This window comes from Bemisia tabaci, chromosome 5 (assembly GCF_918797505.1).
Source record: "Bemisia tabaci chromosome 5, PGI_BMITA_v3".
Lineage (NCBI taxonomy): Eukaryota > Metazoa > Arthropoda > Insecta > Hemiptera > Aleyrodidae > Bemisia > Bemisia tabaci.
The window spans coordinates 56,321,025-56,346,389 of NC_092797.1; the positions used below are offsets into that span (position 1 = coordinate 56,321,025).

General features: G+C 36.2%; 2 protein-coding genes across 4 annotated transcripts in view; both read right to left on the reverse strand.

Annotated features, from left to right (window-relative positions):
- Positions 1-130: 130 nt before the first annotated feature.
- On the reverse strand, positions 131-20,549 carry Acn (apoptotic chromatin condensation inducer acinus). 3 transcript variants are annotated; one of them, XR_002008743.2, is made up of 16 exons: positions 19,148-19,306; positions 17,397-17,748; positions 16,414-16,550; positions 15,361-15,514; positions 14,451-14,572; positions 12,538-12,630; positions 11,858-12,008; positions 11,440-11,467; positions 10,813-10,907; positions 9,243-9,540; positions 8,864-9,084; positions 7,410-7,598; positions 5,405-5,684; positions 3,584-3,696; positions 2,005-2,315; positions 131-868 (listed from the first exon to the last, which is right to left on the reverse strand). XR_002008743.2 is itself a non-coding variant. In XM_019042038.2 (15 exons), the coding sequence occupies exons 2-15, from the start codon at positions 17,733-17,735 to the stop codon at positions 2,142-2,144; spliced, it is 2,394 nt and encodes a 797-aa protein (XP_018897583.2). In that variant the 5' UTR covers positions 17,736-17,748; positions 20,408-20,549; the 3' UTR covers positions 131-2,141. The 3 variants fall into 3 exon arrangements, 2 of the variants coding, with proteins under 2 accessions (XP_018897583.2, XP_018897582.2); XM_019042038.2 differs by lacking the exon at positions 19,148-19,306 and adding an exon at positions 20,408-20,549 and having other exon boundaries at positions 131-2,315; XM_019042037.2 differs by having other exon boundaries at positions 131-2,315.
- Positions 20,550-22,079: 1,530 nt separating this feature from the next.
- LOC109030867 (uncharacterized) overlaps positions 22,080-25,365 on the reverse strand; it is a 34,775-nt gene continuing 31,489 nt past the window's right edge. The window contains exon 3 of the mRNA XM_019042048.2: positions 22,080-24,135. Within this exon, the coding sequence (XP_018897593.2) occupies positions 23,875-24,135 (261 nt within the window). The 3' untranslated portion in view covers positions 22,080-23,874. The remainder of the gene's footprint in view (positions 24,136-25,365) is intronic.

Here is a 25,365-nt window from a genome sequence, read left to right on the forward strand (position 1 = left end):
TTCTCCAGTCTTTTTCGCAGCGCAAGTATTGCCTCTGATTGATTCGTGCCTTCATCTGATAAATTTTAGATGAAGATGAAGATTTTGGTTGGGGAAAAAAAGGTTGAAAATTGAAAAAAAAAAAACAAAATTAGGGTGAAATCTTTTATTTTATGCTCTGCTTGAAAATAGAAAGTTTTTACATGCAATCACTCGAGCAAAATTGGTTTCCTAAAAGCATTAACAACACATTTTATCATAAACAGAAAAAATTGGTATGAAAAATAATTGAACAAAATACAAAAAAGATCTCAAAGGATCATGTGCAATGACCTTTGACTAATGTAGTGCAAATCATTTCAGAATGTGCACCCATAGGCGCGACACTTAAATTCTATTTTGCTTTTCTCATGATGAAAAGTAAGTCGCTTCGAAGAAATGATATGGAAAACACAACAGTTAAGCTTCCATTCAGTTTTGCAGAAAGTCAAAAATTATCAATGCTACCTGGGATACACAAGTATGCAGGCTGCTGATTAAAGTTGTGATCCTCGATTTCTGTGAATTTTGTACACATCTTACACGGCCCAAAAAATCTTTGTCATACATATAAAATTTCATGAGTCCATTATCTTAGAGAATTTGATGGGGTTGGTGTAAAGAAACAATCGGTGAACAGAATTCAAACCACTTTAAATGGCAACACCGATTTGCAATGCTGATGAGAGTACAAAATTCAGCGGGATAGCTGGCATCATCACTGTCGCGATATCTGCAATAAACCCTGCTAGCAAACGTACACTGCGCAATATTTAGATTAACACATCCAACTCGATATCTTTAACACAACTCCAGAAGCTGTCAGTTGAGGCGAGTGAGAGGGCGAATCCTGTAAAAGATAGGCTATAAATCCTGAAAAATAAAGAGGTGCAAGCAGGGACAGGAGGAAGCAGTCATGCAAAGCCTATCCTTAGATCGGGAACACAAGGCCAAGGGAGAGATGAAACCCCACCCATAAGATATATTTCAGGTCCTTGGAAAAGTAGTTTAATTTCTGAAACACCTCGTCTCACTTACAAACTCTACTTCTTTAATTGGATTTCAGCCTTTGGCTTTTCTACTGAATCAACAGCATTCTGATATGTCAGTTGTGTGTATCAAGATCGACAAAAAAATTTGTTCTTTGAGCTTTTTCATTGAGACTAGTGGTAAGTGATTTTCCTTTTCAAATGTCTCAATCTCTGAGAGAAGACTATTCTGCAAACAAACATGAATCGCTGAAAATCATCATTTTAAGTCTCATGTACTAATAGCGAGCTGAGAAATCTTGCTTACGTCATCTTTAAAAACGAATATTGAGAGAGGGAGGATATTCTTCCCGAGGCAAACAGTAAAATTAGACATTTCATGAGTACCTAATTAGTGATAAATATGTATAAAAAGAAAAAAAGGCGTCATATTACAAGTACCTTAAGACTGGACAACTTTTCAAAAAAATGAACAAAAAATGGAAAGAAAGAAAATACGAGGAAACTGCAAAAATGTAGTATCAGAGGAGAAAATTTCAGCTTAGTTTCCACCATAAACTTATTTTATCAACCAGTGATAAAATGCCCAATTTAATTGTCTGCCTCCCCTGCCGTTTTGAAAAGACAAAGTAAGCTATTTTTAACAGTTCACATTAGCAGTAAGACCTTTCTAATTCCCTTTGCGATAGCCGAAAAGGAGTAACGAAAATGAGGATAAGGATAAATTCATGTACATATGGATAAAAGAATATATAAAACTATACATGTACATAACGAAAGGTTGGACCTAAGGGTAATGAGAAATACAAAGAAAGTAGAAGGATTAAGCTTGGGGATTCTTAAGACAGTAAAGGGTGAATGCGTAGACCATATAAAGCTACATGGAATGCGCATACACCGCAGAAATCTGTGAAGTAGGAGAGGAGAGACAAGGAATCGAGGAGGAGAGAGAGGATCTGGCTAGATATGATGATTAAGAACCATATTATTGCTTTACCCTTCCATTCCAAGCCATGCACCTAGATATCTCTAGCTTCCAATTGCAGTCTGCAAGGCCAATTCATCTTTGACTCTGGGCAGGGCTTCCACCCGAAGGATGGTGTTTGATCCTGTCTACTCCATCCACTTTGATGACTATTTGCGGTCTCTATCGCGCGATCGATCCTTTCGCCGTGAGTCCCGATCCCGATCGCGGGTGGATTCTTTCCCTCTATCTCGATCGAATTTATCTTTGTCCGACGACTTGCCGGACATTCGCTTGTTGAACTCTGCTAGGTGCAACCGCCTTTGCTCTTCTTTCATTGCTATCTGCTCAGGGAGAAACAAGAAAAAAAAAAAAAAAAAACATATGATTCAGATGGAAGTTTATGGATGTACAATTCAGATTTCAAGGATTTAGAAAATTGAACAAACCCACTACTTTTAGAAAAAAAATTGCTGAAATTGAAAAAATAACCAAAGAGACAAAAATTTGAACTAATACTCTAAAATGAAACAATAATGGCCGGAATGGCAAAAAAAAGGAGGAGAAGTTACATAAATTCAATTTTTCCCAACATATCCAGACACTAACCATAACTCTGCATTTGGTGCGTTTCTCAAATATTCTGATTCTCCTTGCTACCTATTTGTGTTTTCATAAAAATACAAAAATAAGTTCCCCAAGTATTAATGCACATGCTAAGAACAGAGATACATGGTTTCGCACTTTGCTCATCGATATGATACGAGAGAGTGACGTGATATTTCAGATAGCTTTCTTAATAGGTCATAGGTATCAATTGTAACTTTAATTCAACAGGTTCATTCGGAATCAACCGGACTACAAAAGTTGTCCCAAAAGTAAGAGGACTGATAATGCTACTTTTTAATAATATATGATGCTAAAAAAAAAGACCTTTCAGTCTCAGTAAAAAAACCATATCCTAAGCTATCAACTGAGACAAACATCATAGCAATCACTCAAAAATTTAAAAAAAAAATTTTAGTGAAAGGTGAAATGCTGTCACCTTTGAGTTTTTGAAACAAATGTATCGTCCAGAAAACTGAATTGAACCCTTTGTCAGCTAGCTTGAAATCCCATTTTCCCTTGGATTCTCACACTTCGCAAGTCTCTCTTAAACATCAAAATTATGTCAACAAAAATTCTTGTCCTATTTTTTTACATATGCAAAAGTTCCGACAAAGAAAACATGTAAAAATGACCTAACACTGATGTGCAAAACGCGCTTACCGAGGAATTAAAATTCCGTATCCGATCAGTGCAGGATTGCACGGCTTTGTCTGGTGATCATGATAGTAGCAACCACCTTGCGACAACTTGACAGTCTTGTGCCGTTAAATTTTACTTTTCCAAGTTGATTTTTGTCATAAAATTGCATTGAAAAGAGATATTCACAAATTTAGGTCTAAGAAAAATGTTCATTATAAACTCACGGATGACAGTGTTTCTATAATTGTCATAATTTGGTCAAATTTTAAACAAATGAAATGATTTTGGTCCTAATTCCTCCAGAGGAGATTCCTCCACCAGAGAACAGTTCCACTTAAACTAAAACAAAATAGGAGACACTAACCTGTTCATTAGAGAGTGGGAGCCAGTAAATACAAGGCAAAGTCTTCGTTTTACAAAACAAATCATCCAGTAACTTGGCCGGTGCTTCGTCATCTTTTCTCCTTTGGCGGCGAACTGAAAAAAAGAAAAACCGATTCAATATGAATTACTCGACTGAGTCAGTACTTGAGATAAGTCAAGGGAGAAAGGTCTCAATTTATTGATAAAAGGGTACAGAGGAATAGAAATTACTTTAGATAGAGGGCTTCCACAAAATTAAATAGTCCGCAGCAAGTGTTAAACAGGAATTTTGGCTTGCAAACTGCTTATAAAAGTTAGATTTAACATTTTAGGTTAGAATTAGCTTGACATGCAACTTCAAGCCCTCTTTTTACACAAAAAGAGCACTTTTATCTTAGTGCCAAAAACACAAACCTCGGTATTTCTGCTGTATTTTCTAGCAGTTCGAGAAATTATTCAAAATGCGGATGGATCCTGAAAAAGGCATCTTACTCTTGCTATCCTCAAGAATTATTACCCTTCTATTGATACGAGGTCTGTTCAATAAGTTTCAGGCATTTTGTGATAAAAATCGGAAAAATGGTCCGAATTTGATTTTCTTGGTATCAATAAAAATTCAAAAGAAATACAAAAACACTGATTTTTACAGAAATGAAAAATATTTATTGGTTCTCATGTTATAGCAGCCTAAAGTGACAAGACTCGACTGTGAAGCCGCGCTGCGATTTTTAGGATTCAGAAATCAGCTATTTCCTTAGGTCGCCAAAATGTTGTAATTTTTTGCTCAGACGATCATATGAAAAAGAAAAAATATTGACAAATAAATTTTGAAGAATAACCTGATATTTGTGTCCCTTTACAGCTTATCTCCTTCAAATTACTGGCCTTGGCTGACAATGCATTTCCGCCTACGATCTGCCAAATCACGGAAGGCTTTATTTGAAAACTCTCCGAGTTTTTTGTTCCCAAAACTGGAGCAACCTTTAAAAGGTCAAAGATTTGAATCTGTGGAGGACATTCAAATGAACACAATCCGAACGTTGCGGCACATCAACTCGGAGAGTTTTTAAAAAGCCTTCCGTGATTTGGCGGATCGTTGGCGGAAATGCATCGTCAGCTAAGGCCAGTAATTTGAAGGAGATAAGCTGCAAAGGGACACAAATATCAGGTTATTCTTCAAAATTTATTTATCAATATTTTTTCTTTTTCATATGATCGTCCGAGCAAAAAATTACAACATTTTGGCGACCAAAGAAAACAACTGATTTCTGAAGCCTGAGTCGAGTCTTGTCACTTTAGGCTGCTGTAACATGAGAACCAATAAATATTTTTCATTTCTGTAAAAATCAGTGTTTTTTATTTCTCTTGAATTTTTATTGACACCAAGAAAATCAAATTCGGACCATTTTCCCGATTTTAATCACAAAATGCCTGAAACTTAGTGAACAGACCTCGTAATAAGGAGGAATGTAGACAGTTTTTTTACTCTCCTGGAAAATCGTGTTTTCCGAGATACGCACTTCTGCACTTTCACCATCGATATTCAATGAATTGAATCAAATATTTCACTTTCATACGTGCTAAACTGCATGTAGTTGAAAAATGCTTGTATGCTTAGTATTTCTTGATCCATGACCGATTTTCCTGATATTTTCTAAAGAGATCAAAGTTCCTTTTTCCAGTTTTTACTGGCGGTAGATATCCTGAAAATAACTTTCCTGAGAAATTTGAATCTGTAAACTCAGGCTCCTTTCCCTGTGAGTGGTCACAAAAAGCAAATATAAAGGAACAAAAAAAACGCCAAGATTGGAAAAAAAATTACCTGGAGGTTCAAGAGATCCAGGCGAACGGCTTCTCCGATTCTTGTCTTTGCGGTTCTTTCTGTCTCGGTCCCTTTCAAGGTCTCTCTCACGCTCTCGATCTATCTCTCTGTCTCTATCTCTGTCTCTTATCCTATCTTTACGCTCTCTCTCCCGATCTCTTTCGACTTTGATATCGTCAAAACCTCGGAGGCCTCCTTTCGACCGTTCGTTACTTAATATTTCGTCAGGGAACGATGGCTTCCCGACATCCCACTCTCTCACCGGTGCATTTCCTTTAGCCTGAGGACAACCAAAGTAACAAGTTAGCAACATAAATAACACATTAAAAGCCTTGGGAATCCTCAGAGTCAAAATTTCAGAGGAGTGAGCTTATTTGGACACTACTATCCACTTGTTGAGAGCAGCAAAATTAGAAGGCTTGGTTCAGTAGATTTCAAAATACAACTATGACGAGCATACTAATAAATTAAGGAAATCAGAGAGGTCCTACTGATGATATGAGAGAACTTTACCATATTAAAACATACAAGTTTTGTCATTTGACTGGTTAGATCTCTAATTCTTTAAAATGGCATCTCTAGATTGAATATGTGTTAAACTGCGTTCAATGTACTGAATTTTTGGACCTGAAACTTGACAATCTTTGAGTTTCATTTTAAAAAAAAGGTAATTGCCTCTGAGCACTGCCCTGCTAGGAGAGTCAGAATATTGGGTGGAAGTAGATTGGTACCATGCTATTATTCTTTAAATATCATAACTCAGAATTCTTTTATCGCACGCTATGATTGCTTTTGTCCCAAGAAACTTTAGGTTACCAGGGTTTATAATATTAGATTAGACGCCAGTATGACAACTGTTGTTTGGAAACTACTCCGAATTTTACTGTCATTCATCTAAATGTGGAAAGAGACTTTCAAAACTAATTTTATAAAAATTTTCTCTCAATATTAAATTTTAGGCTTCAGTTAGCCCCGATGACAAGCTTTGATATAAACTTCTGAGTAACATATTAACGTGAGCTTTGAAAATTCATACAAAATGGATCAATGAAATATACAATTGACATCAGTTGCCATTGGAACACATATATCTTGCTAACAAGGTTATTTTTAGGGGTCTGCAAAGCTTCGCATTTTGCGAAACGCAAGGTCGGAAAAAGCGAAGGGAAGCGAAAATTTCGCGGTAATTCAAATTTTTGCGCTCTTTCGGAATCGATGCCGAATGCCGATGATTGATGGATAATTCTCCGCGTAAACCGGTTCTTTGCGCATGCGCTTAAGGCCGCTCCACGGAGTGCCTTTTCTCCTAACCTCAATTCCATCATAATAAAATTTTTAAAAAGTTTAAATCGATGGTTTTCAAATTATATTTACCACACTTTTGTAGGTATTGCAATATTTTAAATTAAAATAGATAAAAAAAAAAAAAATTAGAAGGAAAATAAAAAGTAAAAACAGTTTTTATTTTTTATCATTCCGTGATAATTAAAGCAAAAGCGATGACAAATTAAAAAAAAAAAACCTTAGATCTGCTGGCATCTCAATAAAAATTTATTATTAAAATTTAGGGGAAAATTTAATGAATGTATTCTTCACGTATTTCCCAGTGCTCAATTAAATTCATCACCGCCGCACGCTGAGTCGCGACTTGCTGGAGTGATCGCCACGAAATTCTGCGGGTTGCATCCAGCTTATTTGAAGGGTTTTTTTGTCCGCTTCGCTTCACAGTTGCTTCGCTTCGTGGACCCCTAGTTATTTTCGAACCTACCACTGTTGGAGTTAAGTTCGACATTAAATTTAGAAGAAAAAACACAAAACATGGTAATATAGTTCACCGTGCTTGAAGCTCTATTCGAGTTGACTTCCGCTTTTATGTATTCACTTATGAAAAATTTAAACGTCTTGAGGCTAAAAATGAATGGCTCATTTTCAACAGAAAGAAAAAAAGAAAAATAAAACTGACTTAGGAAAACTACATAGACAAGGCAAGCAAAAACTGTCTCACTTTTTTAATTGCGTACGGATCAGCGAGAATGTTCTCCATTTTACGAGCACTGTCCGCGGTTGAAGCTTGCGCCTTGATGAGATCTTCCTTCTTACAGAAATCCACGTGCAACAATTTCGGGTTACTCACTGGCCAGCGAACATCGTGTAAAGCATGACGCGTTTCTACAGCCTGGTCCTCGTTTTCAAACTACCAACAAAACGGAGAGATAAAATGAAACCATGTAGAATGATGAAAATATCAAAATCAGATTTTTCAATTTCCTGCTGATCAAGGAATCTTGTCATGGAAAAATTCTGAGACTATTAAGGATAAAAACTGCACCGTACTATTCGAAGTGTGTGCACACAATTTTGACAAAATAATTTCTTCTACGCAAAAGTACTACATTTTTCTGAGTAAATTTTCATTAAAAAAGTGATGGTCATGAATGCTAGGGTCAAGGAAAGCAAAAATACTTTAAAAGCACAGCAACAGTGCCACCTTGAAATACAAGTGTTTTTAAGCTGTGAAATCTTACCAAATGATGACAGTAAGTCTATTGCACACAAAAGAAATCACCAACTTTGCAGACTTTCAATCGATTGAATTCCTTAAAAATCACATTGATTACATCGGAAATTACTTAAACATACGCAGCAATGTACAAATGGTGAAGTAAGTATCTTACTACACAGTTTCAAATTGCCCTCGTTCCAGGGCACTTTTATAGCCAGCAATCAGTTTGCCCAGAGAAGGATGTAAGAGACTTCAACAAAAACAAACCATTGATCTTACAAATAAGCTACCAAATGACAACATCATCCAGTAGAATTTACTTTCTCTTTCTAAATAAATAAAAAAGAGCTAAAATGAATCAATTGAAATCATCTGTGAGAAAAAGATCATCATCATTTCGCCAGATTTTTTGATTGTTAAAGTCAGTTTTCTTACATGTTTCTCCCTTAGAGCTGATAGCCAGAAAAATAGCCGACAAATGCCGTTGATTTGAGACAGCAGGATATGTAGTGGGTAAACTCTGCATTTTAGAGAGTATTTTTAAATTTCTGATGTGCTCCATGTGATTTTCCAGAAAATTTCCCTTGAAAGTCTTCTCAAATGACAGTATTTTTTGGCGCAATAGACTCATTTCCTCTCATTTCAAACTTTGCTGTAAAATGCAGTTCCTCATAGTAGATTCACTGCAGTCAAATTTCATTTAAAAAAAAAAAAAACATGTCAAATGCAAAAATTTGCTTTGGGACGAATCAAATAAAAAAAATAATATGTACCGATAAAGTTCCAGCTTGTTTATGTCACCTGGTAAACTGTTCCACTTACATCAGCTTATTTAATATTCATAACTTATTAATACTAACATGAGTGGAAACTGCAAAAGCACAATTTATTAAAAGTGATAGTGATAGATGAGTCAGGTATCAGAGGGTGATTAATCAGTGACATGAGTCACTTACCTCGACAATGCACTTTGATTTAATAGCGTCGATCCAGAAACCACCTTCCTGGATCTTGCCTGTTCGCTGGAGCAACTCTCTTAATTGTATGATTGTGAATGGTCGCACTAGATTTGTGATAAGAAGGACTGATGATGGAACATTCTTCGAAGGAGTCGGTGGCCTTGCAAGTTTCTTTGCTTCTTCCGACACGATTGATATCTTCCGCACAACTTGTTTTCCTGAAAAATGAGAAAGAATCAGGTGAGATCTTCAGGTAAAAATCTGTAAGATAATTTTAACAGAAGTCAAGTTAACTTGAAAAACAAAAACGCATCACATTTGGGTACTCTTTAAAAAAGTATTGTTGCAAATCTTCAAGTATAAATGAGGCACCAACCTTTATTGTTGACTTCAGCAGGCGATGCTTTGGACAATTCCTTTGAGTCTCTCTTCTTATCACTTGATTTTCCATCCTTGTCATGCTTCTCACTCTTTTTTCTTTCAGTTTTATCTTTGTCCTTCTTATCCATTGGTTTCTCTTCGTCCAAGATAACCGTTTGATCACAAATGAGTTCGTCATCGGACGCCTCTCTTGGAGTCTTGATCTCACCTTCTTCCTCCTCATCTCCCGTTAATTTTTCATCGGAGAAGTTTAGTTCGTCTTCTGCTATTGGTTTAACATCTGGAATGATCGTCTGGAAGCAAAAGAACGTTGGTCATAATAAAAAAAAAAATAAAAAAAATAAGAGACCATCCTTGAAGAAAGGAATCTCAGTTCCTGATGGCAAATTTGTCACATAGATGATGTAAATCCACAGCCACACATAACGGTTTGCGAGATCGCAAACTTTCTGTCATACTTTATTTTTCAAACCAAAAACTACTCAACGGCATTTCTTAAAAACTGCAGTGATTTTTCTTCTCTGTGCGAAGAAAATTATGCAAAAACTTCAAGGAATGGTGTCAATTTGTTCTCTTTTAAAAAAATTATTGGGGCGGAGATTTTCAAACACCGCAGACGAGGTACGAGCTTGCAAACTTATGCTGTCAACATGTAATTTCTGTTGAGTTAAATAAGAAAAATTGTGAGCCTTGAACATGAAAAATGAAATTCATGATCACAATAACTCAAACCTACATTTTAGAAACTGCAAAATTCAAACCATCATACCTGTAATTTGGATCAACATTTCTGAGAATTTTTTCTGTGAAATGTTGGAGAGACCCTCCCCTTAGTGCTGCCATGCTAACAGCGTTGCCATAATTTCTTCATCTTTAAATTCCTTGACTTTTTTTGCCTTCCCCTGATTCCGACATTGCCTAATTCCCTGACCTTCGAACGAAATTTCCTAATATTTTTTTATAACATAGTACGCCAACTTTTGCTGGACTTTGATAGGTAGATATGTCAGAAATTATCTAACGGTTCCCACGAATTCCCTGACTTTTTTTAGTCATCACGAATTTCCTGACTTTTTTTAGTCATCGCGAATTCTCTGATTTTCCTGGTTTTCCAGACTGCCCGCAACCCTGTGCTAAGGAAAAATGCGGAATGAACCTTCAAGAGTTGCAAAATTTCCTCCGATAAAAAGTTGATTTTTAAGGAGAGGTATGGATATTTTCTCTTGACATTTTCAGATGATTGAGATCTGATTGCGAAACAAATTCTCAGAAATATTCACAGATTTCCCTAAAAATTCGTATTTAATCATAGGACAAATGGCAACATCATAGTGTTCTTCCTTAGCATGGCAGAGAAATGTAGAGCCAGAGCCTTGATTTGATCTTCCAGGAAACTTTCCTTGTATGTGGCCATAAATAAATATTTTCAGAATCAATTTTCTCAACACGCACAAAATTTTACGAGGAGGTCAGATCTTTTGAGGTATTAATAATATGTAACAGAGAGGATCAGCTTGGAATTTAGATTTACTGAGGGTTCACCCAAGATCTTTAAGCAATCTTACCTTTAAGTAATCAGATGAAATAACGACAGGAGTTTCAACTTTTGCCGCACGACAAGTGCCCCAACGTCGCTTCCGCTGATCTCGAGGTAAAGGTGCTGTAAACACAATTCAAGAGATGTAGTTAAACATGGACAGTGACACGCCATTATCACCAAATGGACTTCATTTTACCATTAGGGACTACAATTTCTGGCTCATCTGTCATGGACTTCATTTTGCAATAAGGAACTACAATTTCTAGCTCATCTATTAGGACACTTATGGATATAGGAAAACTAATAGTACATACATTGTTTCTGCACCAAGTTGGAAATTGTAGTTCCAATTGCAAAATGTATTCCAAATATCGTGAGGAAAACAAGGACAAGGACCTGAAGATGAGTAAATATCCAAAACAGCTGTCGTCAATGGATTAAAGACAACTCCCTGTTTTTGAAAATCATCAGGGCGAAATTCATCTTACATTTTACCAAGATTAATGAAATATTTATACAAATTTTGCTTTTCGTAGCACCAAATCTTTCAATAAGAGCCACAACACCCTGTGTTAGATAGGGTATTTGAACCTCACAAATTCTTTTAATAATGTACCGTAAAAAATAAACAAAAAGAATATTTTCATTTTACCTGCTGATGTCTTCAAAACCACTTCTCCCTGAAACAAAAAGAACAGAAAAGAATATCTCTTAGTACAAGCTATTTCAAGGATATACTTTGCTCAAGTTTCATGACTACATTCTACACAAAAATAGAATTATTTATTTTTAATCCCTTCTTTTTCTTCCTATTCTCTAGGATAAATAATAAAAAAATGCAATAGTGTATTTCCTTCGGAAAATACACTAAAAAATGTAAATGTCTATGAGTGAAGGTTAAAAGAGTGCTTCAAAAAGATACTACGAGAGACTTGATTTCCAGGAATGTTTGACAAGCTATTGTTTTCGAAAAGTGAGCGCATCACCATTCAACTGGGAATCGTCCTCTTGTTGTACCATTGAAGTGCAAAAAAAAAAAAAAGGAGCAAAACCTCAAAAACTAAACTTACTATTTCCTGAATATCATCATCTTGAGTCAGATCCTTGAGCTCCACGATGTCATCCTCATCCTTTTCCTCCCGTTTCCCGGATCCGTCCTTGTGCCCTTCCTGCGCTGCAACTCCTTTCTCCACTCCTGCGCTTGGGTCATCCTTACTCCTCCTTGGAACAAAAGGAAAAAAAACATTAACCATTTATTGACTTATTCTTGTATTATACTTTAGTAGTTACCAAGCACTGTTTTAGCATGCTAAAGATACACATCCGGTTTTTATCACCAGCAGCTTAATCTACACACAATAAAAGACAACTGCTAATTGCATGAAAAATATTTCTGAAAATTATCAAAAAAATCATTAGTCGAGTAATGGGGCTTCCCTTTGGAATATTTTTTTAGTTTTTAAAAAAATTTGATTTCTGGATTTCCACCTTTAATGATTACTTTTGACTCTTGAAGAATTCATTGCACATTCATCCAATAAATCAACGTCTTACTGCATTTATAAGTGTTCACGAACCTAGTGATCTTATTCTGGAATAGAAAATATTTATGTCAAAAAAATTTATTATCTTTTGGTTTCAAGCAAAAATCGAACAAGAGACAGACAGGAAAAAAAAAAAAAAAAAAAAACCTGTTTCCCTTTTTGAGGGGAAAATTTGAGTTTGTATACAGAGTGGCAAGATAACTTACTGCTTCTGAGATGTATCCACTTGGCGCACAGATGACTGCATGCTCTTCCTTGCACCCGACTCGCCATCACTGTTGTCTGAGTCACTGTCACATCTGAAAAATATTACAATCAGAGCATATTAGACATTAAATTTTGGATGAAAGTGAGAAAAATTTACAAAAAGGAATAAAATAATACAGAAAAACTTTGATACAACGAATTTCTGGGGACCGGCGAAAAAATTCGTTAAATCGAAAATTCGTTGTATTGAAAACCGCGGAAAACCCGATTTTAGGCCACAAATTATTTTGAAATGTTCGGTTTTTTCCAGTTTCGTGTACACCCCCTCCTCTTAAACTATGACGATATTTTACGGAAAATCGGCGGGGAACACCCGGTTAGCACTTGATCAGTAAAGCGGTGTTTTCCTCCAAACTGGCTTGGAGCCGTCGCAAGGCGCCACGCGCGCCGCGTCATTATTTATGACTCCCTTCTAATTTTAACCATAAAAAACAAAAATAACTATCTTAATAGCTACGATTTAGAATCAGGGACCGTGGTTTTTTTTCGGTAAAAGGAAATAAAGGAAAATTGGACTAAATATAATTTCGCAAAAAATTGGTGTTGCCTGGAGCGGGGAAATTCCTGTGCATTTGTTAAATCGAGTTTGATTTACATGGTAAAGTTCGTACTCGGACCGAAGATTTCCTTCGTAAAAGCGAATATTCGTTATACGAAATTCGTTATATAGAATTTATTTTACATTGAAAAGATAGGGATTTTTTCGGGACCGCGAAAAAAATTCGTTAATTCGAAGAGTTTGTTATATGGACGTTCATTATATCGAAGTTTTACTGTAATTCCTATTTACCTTTGGTTTTAACACAAGGAGCTTTTCTACATGACTTGCAGTTAAGAAATTTTAAGTGCAAGAGTCTACTTTCCAAATTTGATGAAATTCCTAATTGATTCTTGAGAATCATAAAATTTACTGGAAATTCGTAGATGTTGGAACTCAATACCTGTGGAATTTTTTGATTTTTTTACTTCAAATCTCTCTTTTTCTTCCCTCTCAAAAATAATTGTTTTCGTGCATACATATCCATGAGCACGGTCCTTACAGATTTAAGAACCAAAATTCTAATACCTATTTACAATTTCCATACTTTTTTTTCAAATGTATTCATTTCCCTTCCAAATTAAAGTTCCATAAAATTGTGAGCTTTTCATGTTTCATTTTTGTTGGTCAGAATTATTTTCATTGGATGACATCTCTTCCAAAATTCTATTGAATTAATATATTTAATGACGATCAGCCCAACTGCAGTTCATGTTGCCCAATTGTTCATTGTATTTTATTTCTTGACAGAAATCGTAGCAACAATATGCCTTGAAACTTTTGGTGAATTCTTTTGCAACTCATAAAGCTAGCACACCTAAAACTTTAAGTCAGAATGTCGCTTTGTTGTCTTGTTTTAAAAAAAAATAGAGCTAAGGAGTAGATTAGGCAACATCTGATGTAGTTAGATTCATTATGGTTAAAGCTATCCACATATCTTGATATTCCTTCATGAATTGAGGTTAAATGAAAAGAAAATTCGTAAGAACTGAGTTCGCACCATTTATGAAGCCTTTAAAAAAAATTCCGAAATGAAACTCATTCTAACGCCACGCAAACAGGTTGAGGCAAATTATACGATGCAGACTTCTGAACTCAGCCAAATTAGCTTCCATGAACTAAATTCTCGAGATATTTTCAAAAAATTTAAATCTAAGATAAAATTAAATTCGGTTTCGGATTTGGAAATCTCTAATTGATGGCATTCGAAGATCAACATAATGTAGAAGCAGCAACCGTTTTGGCACACATGTATGAGTAAGAAAGTGATGATAGATCACCAGAGGGTGAAATTATTTGTATCCTGATAGATACCTGGTATCATCTCCCCGTTGACTGTCAACACCACCAGATTTACGAGCGTCTGTTCTGTCCGGACTATAGTTAAGCTCTGGAGATTCACTTCTACCTAGATTGGAGATTTTATCCTGAGTGCTCTGAAATGAAAAATGTATGGAAGGAGATTAAGACATTTGCTGATTAGTCTAGAAAACTGCTGATGAGAATGGACCACTCAAAACACTAAAAAATTAAGTACTAAAACTCATGCATTCTCATCACAATATCTTGTAGAAAATATTAGAAAAATAGGAAACTTTCAAAATTAATTTGTAAGTGAGGAATAAATGTTTCTAGTTAACATCATAAACAGTATATTTGAACTTCCCACTAATGATAAAACCATAATCAATAAATGCCAAATTATACATTAAAATCAACCAATACGTTACGCAAATAATTAGAGATTGGTTCCGCATAAATTTCCTTCCTCTTCTGATACCAAGGTATCTTTAATTTTGTCCAAAAAAAAAGTCAGTTCACAAGATAATTCTTCCATCATAAAATATACTAAAATTATTCAGTGCTCGATTTGACCCAAGTAGATTCCAGCTTTTCTGTGATTAGGAAGTTTGAATAGACGTCCACAAAATGCTTTATTTTCAAGCTTATGAATTGAAATTGGAAAGTTGTTTAAGCCATCAAATTCGAGGTTACATTTTAATTAGAAAACATGGAATGTAGTTCCCAAAATCGTACCTTCTCTAGTGGTCATGAGAGGCTGTAACAATCTTTATTGCAACAGGTTCATTAAGGATAAACGTTGCCTTCTATGTCAACAAAATTAGATTAACGAATACAGCCTGCATAAGCAAATCATTAATCAAAACTTGTCTGAAATGAAAAAAAGTTTCAAGAGGCCAAGATAGAACATTAAGAAACATACCTCCAAATCTTCTACAGGCTCTGCATTTATTTGGACTACATCGTCATCATCAGCCTCACTAATTTTAGAGTCCTTAATACTGGAGTCGTTTCCGTTCTCATTCATTTCCTCATCTGCTGATGGTTTCTGATCTTCTACGGTGTCCCTTCTTTTCCTGAAGATAGAAATTTAAACAAAAAAAGTTAAAAAGAAGAATTTAGAGTTTAACTTAATTCAAAAGAGGCATGGCACACAGATTCCAGTTCCTTGCCTAACAAATCGAGACAGCACGCACTACTTACCTTGATCTGTTACACTGATCTGTTAATAAATTTGATATTTTTGATACCAATGCAATACTCAGAATCAAATTTACGGTTTCCATTATTTCTTCATGATCCAATTCCTTCACTTTTCTGGCTTTTCCCCGACTCTAACATATTTGAATGCCCCTACTTTCCCTAAACTTTGAACAAAACTTTCACCTAGATTTGTTTCTTTTTAATTACGCTGACTTCTACTAAACACTGCTTGCAAAATTTCCTGATTTCTCTTCCAGGTTCCCTACACTGCTAAAAACCCTGGTAGTGAATACCAGCGTTAAAAACATAGATACTTTACTTCCCTGTCCATCCAACACTGAAGTTTCGATGAGTGCTTTAAAATTTAGCAAGTTCTTTTAATGATGTGTCCCTAATTCTACACACATTGTATAGACATAAGGAAACAAACTCGTCGACTTCGTCCTTGTCAACTGCAACAATTTATTTTAAAAGTTAATTTTAAGAATATGCCTGTTGACAGGAAATAAAAGCAACTAGACCTCATCTACCCAAGCAGTTTGGGAAAAATTAGTTCCACAAACTGAAGTTCCGCAGAAAAAGTCATAGCTTACAATTAGTTATGATCAGTTCCTGGAACAAGTTCGCCAAACAAAACCGTGCTTGTGTGGACAAGGCCCTAGAAAAAACTAAACTTGTGAAACTTGATCACAGAAATGATGTTTTAGTGAACAACAATCAATTAGCTACAACATATCATCAGTACCACCTTTGTCTGTTGATGAAAACTTACTTCCTGATTGGTGATGGCGAGGATTCAACAGATTCTGACCTCCCCTGATTTCCTTCTGGCTGATCTACTTCATTGGAGAGTTCTGTGCCATTCGTAGATTCTACAGAGGCAGCTATTTTCTCTTCGGAAGTTTCAACCTGCAACAAAAGAATGCACTTAAATAAGCCATCCAATTTATCAATGACACGTTCACTGAATATTATTTATGATAAAATTTGTAACCACGGGGGAAAAACATTTGTGATTAGATTTTAATTACAGAGCTATTTTATTTAACTTGAAACAGTTTGACAGCTTTACATTGCCGAGTTTCTTCTCATAAAATACATTTTTTAGCAAAACTAGAGAACAATCTGCTTCAAAATTTTGAAGTTTACCTTTCTTGATTCACCATAAATTATCAGTATTTCGGGGCATTTCATAGCTTAGTACCTACGTTTTTGTTGGAACATACAACACAAGAGAAAATCATACGACTTTAAATGCAGCTGGGGTGATTTTAGTAGATGCCATTCAACATAATCATAGATTTTTCAGCTGCTGATGGATCACTAGATGAGGTGCAAAAAGCATTTTACTATATTTTCCTTATGAAAATTTCACTTAGAATAAAATATGTAAAAAACCTTTTACATCTGAAAGTCATGAGATTCATGCCGTGCATTAGGTCTCTTTTGAATGATGACATTATGTAGTGAGCAAATGAGAGGCTTTTTTCTGTAAAATGATCTGTAATTCATTTGTCTGTTTACAAATTTATTTTGAAAACGCTTCCAAATTTCCAACTGTTTCCAATTTATTTCTTATTTTCCAGTCAATAACTACCTTGGCTCTAGGACTGTTGCTTGCAGCAATCTACAGTGGCAATTTTTTCTCCTAGCCAATAATTCCAAACATTAAAATTCCCTTGGCTATCCTAGAAAATATTTCATAAATTCTGATCTACATTGTGTTCATTGTTAGAATACCGGTACAGAACTTACCTCAGATTTTTGCGTCTTAGGTTCAGTCTCCTCAACTACTTCTTCTTCTACAAAAGATGAGTCAGTCTTATCTTCCTGTATTGCGGCTTGACCTCGCCTCTGCCTGGTCGGTCTACCACTGTCTTGGGGTTTTTCACTTTCAGATTCAGTATTACTAAGGCGAGACCTCCCTTTTTTGGCTACTGGGACCTCTTCATCGCTGCTTTCTACTTCCGCAACCTCAGATTCTGCCTCTGAAGATGAAGATTTCTTCCTCCGTCTGGAGCTCCTGTTAGATCGGCGTGGTTTCTCAGGGCTAGCTTTGGTTTCTTTCGGCTTTCTTTCAGATTTCCTCCGCATGGTTAAAAACTAACTGTAAAAGAAAATTAGATATTACTCATTACTTAAAATATTGAGGGGTATCTCCTTCATGACTAAACTTTTCAGTTTCCACTGGCAAAAAAGTTACTGCAATAGGTTGACTGCTGCTCGCATGAAATAATTTAACTAGACTTTTCAGCAACTCAAAATTCAATGGCAGGTCTTTCAATGCCTCAGAGAATAGTACTACTACAGAGAAAAATGCTACTATTCAAGTTTTAATTAGTCATTAAGAGCCAATTGGCATTAACAGAACTATGGTAATTGTTTTTTTTTTTTCTTCAATTGACCACAACTCTGTGGTGGATTTCTTAGGAGATCGCAGATCTGGAAAGAGCACATGAGAGCATATGGTAGGTAAACAAAACTCTAACAGGGCAGTCAGCAATTTAGTTGCCCAGTGCTGGAAAATTTTTCTGGTAGGGGCCAACTATCTCTCACTGTTTGTTGATGAATCCGTTATTTCTTTGAGAAATTCTTCAACGAAGCTTGTGTCATTCCATAAAAACTCAGGTTCAAACTTATTTTGATGAGGATAGCATTGTGAAGAGCCATAAAAATACGCAACGCTGAATAGTTAGAAAATAAGATCTATGAAGAAACATGAGGGATTTACCTGAGGATTTTTCTCCTCGCCTACAAAACAATAAGAGTAAATTTGGTATCTGATCATCATAACATATAAATCAATTATCCTAGCTAAACCACCATTATACAGATTGCCCTCTGCCCTGTAACCGCTGTATGAATCTCAACTGTCAAGGATAGGTTCATCTCAATGTAAAGACCAAAAGCTTATCCAGCAGCAGGCGGACAAGCATGCCAATTACGCAACTCACGGAGGAGATAATCCTGAAGATTCACTGCCAAAAAATGAGAGGAACCACCATCTAAATGTCACAGCAGACCAATAAAAATTCTAAATATGGAGCTTTCGAATGACCTGAGGAGCTTCTGAAATCAGTGGTTCCGAATTGGTGGCGTGTTTGGATATCACCAGTTTCGCTTCGATTCTTGAAAACTATGAAATCAAACATTGCCATAGCACATGCAGCAACTTGATTGTTACATTCATCTCATCATGCCATGATTGTGGAAATGACCATAAATAAATGTGTTAAAGGACTCGCTACTTATCCACCAAGTACCAGAGGTAGAGGTTATGGGTTTTTGCAACCACACAGAATGCGACTAATTAGCGGGAGGAGCTATTAGAGTGCCGAGGGAGGATTAATCCGTCCGTGTTAATATTAAACTTCGATGCGAGAATCAGCAAAAGTTAACATAAATCATTAAATCTGGTAACTAGAGAGAACCCACTCCCCTACCCCCATGTGAACTTTCAGCATCCAACTCTCGCATCGTACTTACGTTCTGACAAGGATACTCACTATGAAACTTGGTGGGCGTAGAAACTTAAAGAGTAACCATTAAATTAATTTCAACAACACATTTGTAACGCAATCACAGTTCCTAAACCTAATTAAAAGTCTGATTGCCGGAGACTTGAAACAACGCTGATGCAAATTCCGTAAAAAAAACAATATGGCGGAAAAAATTATGTCCACACGCAACACCAACTAACCCACACGCCAGCGACGAAGTTCATCAAGCATCAGCATTAGGGCGACCTATCAGAGTGGAGCCCGCGCCCGCGAAAAGGAAATATTCAAATTTGAAGCGGGAAATTCAAATTGACGCTCCTGGAATAATTGAGCGCAATACGTCTTCTAGCGTAAATTTGCAATAAGATTTATTTTTGAGAGGCAATGAATATATTACTAAAACTGCCTGAGGGGCTGTAGGTAATCAAAATATGTTTAAAAATGTATTAGAATATAGAATGCAGAAAGATGAGGCTGGAATTAGGTACTCTAGTTGGAATATTTACTTAGTCTAGAAACGGGACTGAAAATTTGGCGAAGAAGGCAAATCCACAGAATGCAAACTATTCTACATTCTATTTTAATGGCAATGGTAAATCCGATTTTGATAATTAAAAACACACCCACAGCTTGAGGCCGTTTTGATAATAAATTAATAAATTAATAAATTGACAATATAACAAAAAAAAATCAATAATATTGGATGAATAAATTCTAGTGTGCAATTACAATTACGCCAACGAGTTGAATATCTATACATATCTCAATGTTTGAAAGTATTGATTCCGTATTGTTTGCTGCAGAGAAAACTATAAAATTTGAAATCATTCATATTCTTCAAATTTTTGTATGTTTTTCCAATCGATTTAGAGCTAATTTCTGTAAGCAGTGAGATGTAGTTGGATCAACTTCTACACTACGTAATACTTTTTCTGTCTCTGGTGCGTCCATTTTTTTGGTAAAAATTCAACAGATCTGTATTATTTACCTAAAAAATTAAAGAGTATATGAGGATAAGTGAGAGAATTAACTGATTCAAGGCAAATTCATTGCTAAGAATCATGTCAAACTCCGCACTTCATCATTTTCATTAACTCCGAAAATTACATTTAAAAAATTCCAAGCACTATTGACACTTGCCTTCATACCGACACTCATGAATAGGTATCTAAAATTCCAAAAATTAAAGTAAAGAAGGTAATTGATACAAAACGAATTTTATTGGGACAGAAGTAATCAAAACACGGGTGAATCTCAGCATCTTACCTTTCTCCTTGAATGCGGTGCGGTTATTTTTTTGGAAATCCAGAAATCTATAAAAACCCGCACACAAACTAACGGTTTTCTGAGAATTCGAGTGAGATTGTTCACTAACGACTTCCCGCAGTCAATTCTGGACATAATGGTGGTCACGGCATCCCATGGTGATTATTTTATCAAGATTTTGATACATCTGACCCCCACTCCAAATGGTTCTTTATCAATGAGTCTGCACTCGGTTCCAGCTTGAGGCATTTTTTCCCTTCCAAGCAATAATAGTGTAATGAAGTAATACGTTGAAAACTGACTTACAGATCCCTTGTTTACAATCTAACGTCATTACGCGCGATATTATTTGAAGTGGGGTATTTTTACAGTGATGGACATTTTTCAGATGAAGCAAATCTACGCGAATTTTGAATATTCAATGAACTCCGATGACATTCTTAGTGATGGATGATATTCAATCCTCAAACGAAACAAATCTTGCTATTATAAAGTGTGTATTAAATGAAAAATTGTGTGAATATTACAATGACTCCAATGTACCTCAACAATTACGTATAATCATCGGGTCAATAATGGTCATTGTTTTCTGTCTCTGTCTATGCAAACACATGATAGAAAACCGCAGGTTATTGTTCTCTCTCAAAGACAGCCAAAACCAGCTTCGTAACGGAATTATAGACGTCAAACGTTCACAAACTATATAATTTTTTAATTCGTGAATACATTACATGAATTTTCTGCGATGGTGAATGTTTCAGGCTTTCATTGGAATTATTACGTATTTTGTCAAGATTTTGATAAATCTGGTTACCAATCTTATCGACCATTCATAAATGAATTTGCTCTCAATTCCCACTGAGGTCCCATTCTCACTTCCCGGCAATATAAGTTAAATAAGTGATATGTTTGTTTTGACCTACTTATACCCATTTTTAGTACATGACGAGCTGGTACAATACGGTAGATATTATCTACTTCAGTGACATTTTTTGTTCGACGATGATTTTTTTCGAATGAAGAATTCCGTGCAACTTTTCTCTTCGGATGAACTTTAATGGCTTACTTAGACCACAAACGGTGACTACAATGAGTGATTTCCCATCTTCACAAAACAAGACCAATTTGGTCACAGTGAGTGGTATAGGAAGTATCAGTTACCACGATCTGTTTCAATATATACTAATCGGTATAATATTTTTGATTCTGTTCTTTTATTTCTTAGTGTACAAGAACATTGTAAAATTTCACTGGTCGATATCATCGCTTCAAGATGACCAAAACCAGATTCGTAACGAAATTATATACTTCCAATGTTCGCCAACTGCTTGATTATTCAATCAGCGAATACATTTTATACATTTGTTGGTGATGATAATTCTATGATAATTTTTTGAAAGATTTTTAACGCCTCTATTTATTAGAGCATGTTTCAGTTTGAGATATTCCCTTAACTTTTATGAAGAGAAGGAAGATACATATGCCTATTTTCAAAGAAATGGGCAACGTTTTTTAATACATTTTCAGTTAATATTACAAGCCCTGGACTGATCAAGATGAGTGTGTGTTAGGTATTGCAGTTCCGAGTTCCGTCAAATTATTGGTGTGTAGGCATTTAACGGCATTTTGACAATAGAGGAAATTTATATGAAAAAAAGACAATTTGACATCGTTCTTAGGGTAACCTCCAAAATATTTATTGAATTTTATGTACATATTGCACTGACAAATTTTTACCTTAATCGTTAAGTATCCATAAAATTATTGAGAACAAATTAAACTCAAATTCAGAAATATATATAAAAAATACATATACGCGCCGAATGCTCGCAGAAGTGCCAACAGTAAAAGTTGGAGTAATTTTAGCCTGCACAATCTAAATATTTTGAGTTGTATGACAAAAGTATAAGACGCTCGTAATTTGAATCAAACATTGCACAATTTTCTGAGAATTAAAAACTTTTGTACGTAATCAGAGAGCAAAATCTTTCCTTCAATTTTGTCATCACACGGTGACTATATACCTATTGTAGATTTTTTATTACATTTTTAACTTTATCAATAGAAATACAATATAAAAATAGGAATCTTTTTAGCAAACACAAAGTTTTGACCACTTAAAACATACCTAAAAAGGGCCCTTCGAATATCTCTGAATATTGACTTTATCACACCAAAACTTTGAAACGATAAGAACCTATTCTATACCTATCGAACTGTACGTGTCTAAAAAGATGCTTTGTGATTTTTTACGTTCGGGTGAGTTTTATGCAAACATACGAATGCAAATACTGTCGTGCTAAGGAGGAACGCCGTATGAACATTCGAGAGATGCCAAATTTCTTTTGATAAAATGTTTATTCATGAGGAATATTATGAATATTTTTCCTTGAAATTTTCAGGGACTTTAGATCAGAATACAAAGAATATTCTCTGAAAAATTGAAAGAAAAATATTCATAAGTTTACTAGGGAATTCGTGTTTTATCGAAAAAAATTTGGCAACGCGTGAAGGTTCATACGGCATTTTTCCGTGGCACGGTAGAATAGGACACTGAAGAATTTTTCTCGATAATGAAAAAGGAGGGAAGACACGATTCGTTCAAATTTAGCCTTGAGTATTAGTTTAGGTGGACAATTTCCTGTGGACGCTCGTGAGTCGTAGCCAATGTTATTTAACTATTTTTAAAAATTATGCATGAAAAAAATAACGTCACATTAAGCTTCTCATCATATTTTTGATATCCGTCGTCGGATTAAAATCTCCGAAGAAAATCTGCTTTCATGAAAAGCTTGTCATTCAAAAGACTGCCAACAGACGTCCAGCCAGGAGCTTCGCGCCTCTAGAGCAGGAAACCTCTTAAGTGAAGCTTACTTTTTCACAACATAAAATGACCGATGATTCCGGTCGAAACTGTCTTTAATTATCACGTTCTGACATTTCTTATCACTAAAAGATTTTTCTTCTCTTTTTTCAGTCTGAAGTAGGTAAAGCTCACAGGCTATTTTCAGGGCTCGGTTGATATCACGAATATTTCGACCTCGAAAAATGTAAAAATACATTTTCAAGTGGACGAATTCAGCATTTTAATCCTGCTTTGATGCACGATGCTTTTTGGAGGACGGCGAAAAAATAGATTTGAAATGATTGTACGGAAGCTGGTACCCACTCAAAATTTGGGCGAGATAATTGGACGTACTCGAATCAAAAGGAACTATATCCACTGTGACATGAATCCTGTTATGTATGCATTCATGTGGATCTCAAGGTTCAAGTCAGAATGGACATAGTCATTTTGATTTAAATGCGTGAAATTCTAGGAGCCTGGACTAGTGTTTTCCGTGTACATCTCAGGCGGAGGCGGAACTGCCCCATTTCCAATCCAAGTCTCAGTCGTCCTCTCGTCCCTCTAATCGTGATACCAAGGGGCCCTGGTCCGTGGACCCTTCGGAGGAACTAGGGGGCTCTTATCGTTCCTCGGACTCGAGGGACTCCTTGGGGCGGAACTCCTTGCTCCTGTCTTCGTCGCCGTGGGGGAGGGCGGCGACCGACTCGAACATCTGGACGAGCCACTTGGGCACCTCCTCCGTGGAGACCTCTTCCTTGCTGTCGCTGTCGCTGTCGCTCTCGCTGCTCTCGGCGCTCCCGTCCTCGGACTTCTCCTCCAGCTCGATGACCACCGTCGCGTTGGACGCTCCGCCTGGCCCGTCGAAGTAGTGCAGGATTCCCTGCCGGCAATAATATCACCATTAGATTCAAAATCGTCCTATTGAAAATAGTGACACGCCGCAAAATGGATCCAGTCAATTCCAGAGGTCGGACAAAATCTGGAAACTTTCAAAGCTTAGAACTCCCTTCACACAAAACTTTGAGATCTTAAGAGTGGTACTACTGGTCTCCTCGTGAAATTTCCTTTCAGGAACACCCCTTAAAATTTAAAATGTGACGAATTAAACATCAAAATTTGCAGTTTTAGTTCAAAATTTTATGCACGACCTCTCTAATTGACTAAATCCTATAATGCTATAATGCTATAATGCTGCCGAGCTAGAGAACAACGGCGTATGAGCATTCAGGCGTTGCCATACTTCCTTCAATAAAAAACGAATCTACTCGGAAAATTCTGAATACTTTTTCTCCAATTGTTCAGACAATTTTATTCGCAATTCAATCTAAAATATCTGAAAATTTCAAGGAAAAATATCCATGACTTTCCTCAAAAATACATGTTTAATTCGGAGAAATTCGACAACTCTCGAAAGTTCATACGGCGTTCTTCCTTAGCACGGCAGAATGAAAGGCTGAATTCGCATATTGGGTGACTAATTTTTCAATCCTGTCTAAAGATAAAGAGCTAGGCAAATGAGGTGGAGGGGAAGATGAAGAGGGGTAGGAGGCGGAGACAGAGAGAGGGGGGGAGAGAGGGGAAGAGAGGGAGAAGGAGTCGGAGAAGAGAAACAGGGAGAAAATGAAGAGGAACCAAATAATCATGTTTCCATTTTGAAATTCTTCACTTTCCCTTTCATTGAGCAATCTTTAAAACTTCTTCAGTTGAAATTTTCTCGTAAAAACCCAAAAGCTTGAAAATGGCAGAGGCTCCGATTAGAAGCTGTTTTGGATCAATATAATTTTAGAGAGGAATTAAGTGTTACTTCGATCCATAAAACACGCTATTACAGTCTGCATCAGTGGCGTGACATGCTTTGCGATACATAGATTGATCTGCCATTGTTTGCCATTGCTTGCCATTGTTCCAAAGGGAGAAATGGACGTATTTCTATCAAACATATTTATGAGCAGGTGAGAAATATGGGGTGTGCTCGTCAGTTCTCTGGCCGGAAGAGTGAATGAGAATTATAAAGCGCCAGTGACGTCAACGGAGATGGATGCCGTCGTGCAGCTCCTCGTAGTGGTCATTAACTCATGAGCTCTGTCCACAACGCCCTCGTGCCATGCCC